The 4,873-nt window shown below is 28.3% G+C and overlaps 1 protein-coding gene across 2 annotated transcripts; it reads right to left on the minus strand.

Annotated features, from left to right (window-relative positions):
* Window positions 1–596: 596 nt before the first annotated feature.
* On the minus strand, window positions 597–3,236 carry LOC145097472 (homeobox-leucine zipper protein HAT22-like). 2 transcript variants are annotated; one of them, XM_079035041.1, is made up of 3 exons: window positions 2,649–3,236; window positions 2,437–2,519; window positions 597–1,163 (listed from the first exon to the last, which is right to left on the minus strand). In XM_079035041.1, exons 1-3 carry the CDS (start codon window positions 3,090–3,092, stop codon window positions 881–883), a joined length of 810 nt encoding a protein of 269 aa, XP_078891167.1. In that variant the 5' UTR covers window positions 3,093–3,236; the 3' UTR covers window positions 597–880. The 2 variants fall into 2 exon arrangements, with proteins under 2 accessions (XP_078891167.1, XP_078891168.1); XM_079035042.1 differs by having other exon boundaries at window positions 2,437–2,516; window positions 2,649–3,234.
* Window positions 3,237–4,873: the final 1,637 nt, after the last annotated feature.

Genomic DNA, 4,873 nt, shown 5'->3' on the forward strand with positions numbered 1-4,873 from the left:
AAGATTCTCTTCTCACCGAGGTTCCAAAATATATTTGCGACGGCTCTAGATTAAAACATTTCTTTGTTTGAATTCGGATGTCTTTGTTTCCGTTACCTGTTTCTTCTTCTGAATCGAGGAGTGTTTGCTCTAACAAGAAAACCTTAATGGACATGTTATTGATCTTCTCTCCATTTTTTTTTACTTTGTTATTGATCATCTTCTTCGGCTCTCTTTCTCTCCACGTATCTGTTTAATTAACTCATATATGGTTTTTATTATAGTATAAGTTAAAGGTCAGCCGCCTTTCTAATAACCTTTTTATTGTAAATGCAACAAATGTAAATATATATAAGACAAACTTTTATACTAAAAACATTTGAAATTGATTAAAAACACAAGCCAACACATTAATTAATAAACATTAACACCAAATCCATCAATCATTTTCGTTATCCTTTCCACCGCCCCTTATTTGAGTGCAATGGCTGCATTCTTGTTTCTTGATTCACTCGTATCTTTGACTCCCTGAGTCGCAAGAATACAAACAAATTACATTGCATTATATAGGAAAGAATACCACATGAAAAATGTATTAAAGAACAAAAAGACAACGATTAAAAAATATATATTCCTTTAATTTCATTGACATATAATCCTTTATACAAACAAACATACATAAAATAATTATAAAATGTGGAAAAGAAAGCAATCTGTAGAAATACATATAATATTCTACAAAAATAATTTAATACTAAGTAATTAATTGATTAATCTCCCACTAATCATGCAAGCCCTTAACTCTAAAAAAAAGACAAAGGGTTGTGCATGGATGATTAGTTTTAGTATGTAATACTATATCATTAATTAATTAATTAACACTGAAGAAAAAACTAATTAATTAACAGGCTGCAGATGAATTAGCGAATGGATTAAAGAGATGTGGTTTTGGAGCCATAGTAAATGGGCGGCTCTTGGTGGACGAAGTGGTGTCTCCGATGCGTTCACAAGACGGACACATGGTAAGGGTGGCCGCCGGCAGCTGCATGTACAGTGGCTGAGTTGACAGTTTTAGTGCCTTCAGTTCTTGAAGCTCTTTGTGAAGTCGACTGTTTTCTTCCTTTAATGCTTCACAACATTTCTTCAAGTATTCACAATCCACTTCCGTTTGCTTCAGCTTTGTCCTAAAAAAAAAGACACTCCGTCAAAAATTAATTATTTTAATTATAATGTTTATTTAATTAATTAATAATGATTGTAAAGTATTTAATAATAGATATCAGAAGAACCCACACGCATACTTTTTGTGTGTTGTTGCGACCTCATTTGTCATTGCATTCTTTAAATTGAATTATTGTCCTTTAAGTTTTTACAAAATAAGAAATAAAAATTACACTTGTAAGATTGAGAAAATAAGATTCGTTACAGAAGTATGTTAAATACCAGTTTTTGATACAGATGATACCGTCATATATATAATAACATTTCTAGTAAAATATTTGTGTTATAGTCACTGAAATATTCTTATTTTTATAAAAACTAGGTGTGAGACCCGAATATTATACGAGTTGATTTAAAAAATGATTAAACTTAAAGAATAAAATGAAATATTTTTTAATGTACAACTTTAAAATAAGAAAGAAAGAAAGAAAACGTATTTATTACAATTTAATATCATATATATAATATTTAATACTTTACATATATAAGTATATGATTTTAACTAAAAATGAAAACAAATCAAAAATTGACAAGTGGATAATATTTATTTCAAAATTACCACAAAATGACAAGTGTCAAAATTTATGAGAGATTGATAAGTGACAAAAATTCTTTTATTAAGGAGGATTCTCGATATAAAAAATTATGTATGATGAAAGAAATTAATAAAGTTCATTGAAACTCATTAATGACGCAATATATCGTGACGCAATGAGTGCAACTTTTAATGCAGTTGAAACGAACAATAACACGCAATTAATTAAATTTGACTAATTACCGTATAATCATTTTACATTTTGAATTTTGATCCTTTATGTAAAAAATAAAATACAATTAAATTAATATATTAAAATATAAAATGTTTTATGAAACTCAAATTTACGGCAAAAAGTATTGATCATGTAATTACAAGAAATCACCTAAAAATCACTTCTTGAACATATGAAACCTACCGTAAATAATGTATAAGAAATTTCTTGTAACAATAATTAAAGTGATGTATCTTTTTGACTTTATAATATCTAAATAGTTACATCACGTAATATAAACATATTAAATGAAATAAATTCCCAATTACACAAACGAAAAGATTCACACCATAACTTTGTTTTCAAGTTTTAAATATGATCTTTTTCACGGATCATCTAATAATTTATCTTATTTCTTGTAAAGATAAAAGCTTTCAAATTATTTTCAAAAGTATTATATTAATTAGTACGGATGAAAATTTTCTACCTTGCCCTTCGATTCTGGAACCAAACTTCGACTTGCCTAGGTCGCAACTTTAGCTCCCGTGCAAGCTCTTGCTTTTGTTTCTGCTAATATTCAACAGTATTCATCGTTAGTTTTGATGATATATATATATATATATATATATATATATATATATATATATATATATATATATATATATATATATATAAAGACATGATAGATACGGTGCATACAGGGTTCAAAGTACTATGATGTTTGAAGGCTTCTTCAAGAAGTACAGATTGAGCTTTCGTAAGCCTGAGTTTCTTCCTACCAGTAACAGTTGCATCATCATCATCATCAACTTCGTGTTCATGAACGCTTGTGCGAAAAACACGTGAAACCCTCTCTGAATCTTCACTCTTCACCTCTCTTTCCCTCTTAACACTTACACTCGCGACTGAGAACGACGAACAACCACCACTAAGGCTGTCCTGTCGGTACAAATCACCACCACCACCAACGCCACCGCCTACACATGGAGGTTTCTTAAGGTGGTCGAGATCGCCGGAAACAGCCAAGGTTAAACAGGGCTCAAAACTCAGGCTGCTGCAAGGCTTCTTCGTGGGGTTGATGGAGGTGTTTTCCGCCATGGATGATGATGAAGAATTAAGACCTAATTCTAAGACAAGACCCATTTTTCGGAAGGTTTTATGATGAGGGATTGTTAAGAAAATTGATGAAGATGGTTGAGGAAGGACGAGAGGAAATATAAGAAGGTAAGGGAAATAATTGGTTGGGATGTGGGGTGTGGGTTATGATGATTAATAATGAAATGAATAAAAGGGTAGAAAAATAGTATGTGGGGAATAGAATTATGAAGGTCCAGAAAACTAAAAGGCAATAAATAATATTCTGTTAATGAATTTACGATATATAATCAAATATATAGCTTATAGTATATGAAATAATAAATTATTTTGGGCTTAATTCAAAGAATAATAATTGATAATTTAATTCTATGTTCAAAAGTTGTAATGAAAAATAAATGAAAAAGAAAAAAAGAGACAACGGTCTCACTTTCTCTCTATACATGGGTTGACCATATAACCCTATAATAATAGTTCTTTCTCTTGGTCGACTATCTAGGAAACTTCATCGTTCTACTTACTTTCTCATCCGAATTATTATTTCACATACTTTTTTATTGAAAAAATCCATTAATATATGTATATGCAAACTTCAAATTACATTTATATTTTATAAAACCTATATATATATATATATATATATATATATATATATATATATATATATATATATATATCCTATTCTAATAAAAGAATACTTTTATTCTCCTTTTGACACGTGTCATCTTATTAGACCTTTTAATTAACGCATATTTTATTCTTCTTTTGCCATGTGTCACCCTATTATGTCTGATAATTAATAATTACATACATGACAGCCACATATTCACTTTTTCCTATATATATATATATATATATATATATATATATATATATATATATATATATATATATATATATATATATATTTTGAAGTTTTATATGGATATGTACATAATTATAAAACTTTATGAGGATATATATGAAATTCGTATGTTTTTATTTTGTGAAATATTTATTGGTAAACACAATTGAATGAGTAATCATAGCTAATATGAACACAATGATGTAAATATAATATGTTTTCAGTTCATATTATTTGAAAACGATACAAATACATTTGAGAGAAAAATGAAAGTACAACGTTGCAAAAGTTACTAATGACTTAAGTATTCTATTTATAGTGTACTCGACAGATAGAACAAGTGTCACATCTCCAGCCGGCGGTGGAAAATCTGGGCGGTGCGAACGTAGGAATATTGGACCCATATATATATATATATATATATATATATATATATATATATATATATATATATATATATATATATATATATATATATATATAACATAACACAAACACAAAAGTATATCATAAACATTTCTTTTATCTGTTATAAATTATTTTGGGAGTACATTGTTTAAAAGTGAAGCACACATCCTAAGCAGGTCTAGAAACGAGAAACAAACGAAACTACACTCCAACAAGCTTTCTTGAAGACCTCCTACTTCTTGACATTACTATCCTCGACACTCATTGCCCTGAAAGTATATATATTTTTTAAAACGTCAACATAACGTTGGTGAATGTACAAATTTTAATAGTTTTCGGCTTTTATTTTGTTGTATTTATTTAAGAATCCTTTTTCTAATAGAAAAACCATTTGTAAAATTTTTTATCTACCTTAGCTTATTATCCTTTTAGGATATCTATCGATCATATACAATTATCTTTTTAGGATATTTTATAAATCATAATTTACAATCTTTGTAGGATATATAACGACTCTAACGTATTTTATCTACCACTCTAAGGCGTCCATAATGGTAGTTAGACTCAAAGGTTTTTA

The sequence above is a fragment of the Lactuca serriola genome, chromosome 4 (assembly GCF_051521515.1).
Source record: "Lactuca serriola cultivar US96UC23 chromosome 4, Lser_US96UC23_V15, whole genome shotgun sequence".
NCBI classification, from domain to species: Eukaryota; Viridiplantae; Streptophyta; class Magnoliopsida; order Asterales; family Asteraceae; genus Lactuca; species Lactuca serriola.

Excerpts from the sequence above, each read along its gene's own strand:
- LOC145097472 (XM_079035041.1), bottom strand. The coding sequence starts at position 3,092 with ATGGGTCTTGTCTTAGAATTAGGTCTTAATTCTTCATCATCATCCATG. Across the intron at positions 2,520-2,648 it reads ATCATAGTACTTTGAACCCT|CAGAAACAAAAGCAAGAGCT; the intron begins GTATGCACCGTA and ends GTTGAATATTAG. Across the intron at positions 1,164-2,436 it reads TTCCAGAATCGAAGGGCAAG|GACAAAGCTGAAGCAAACGG; the intron begins GTAGAAAATTTT and ends CTTTTTTTTTAG.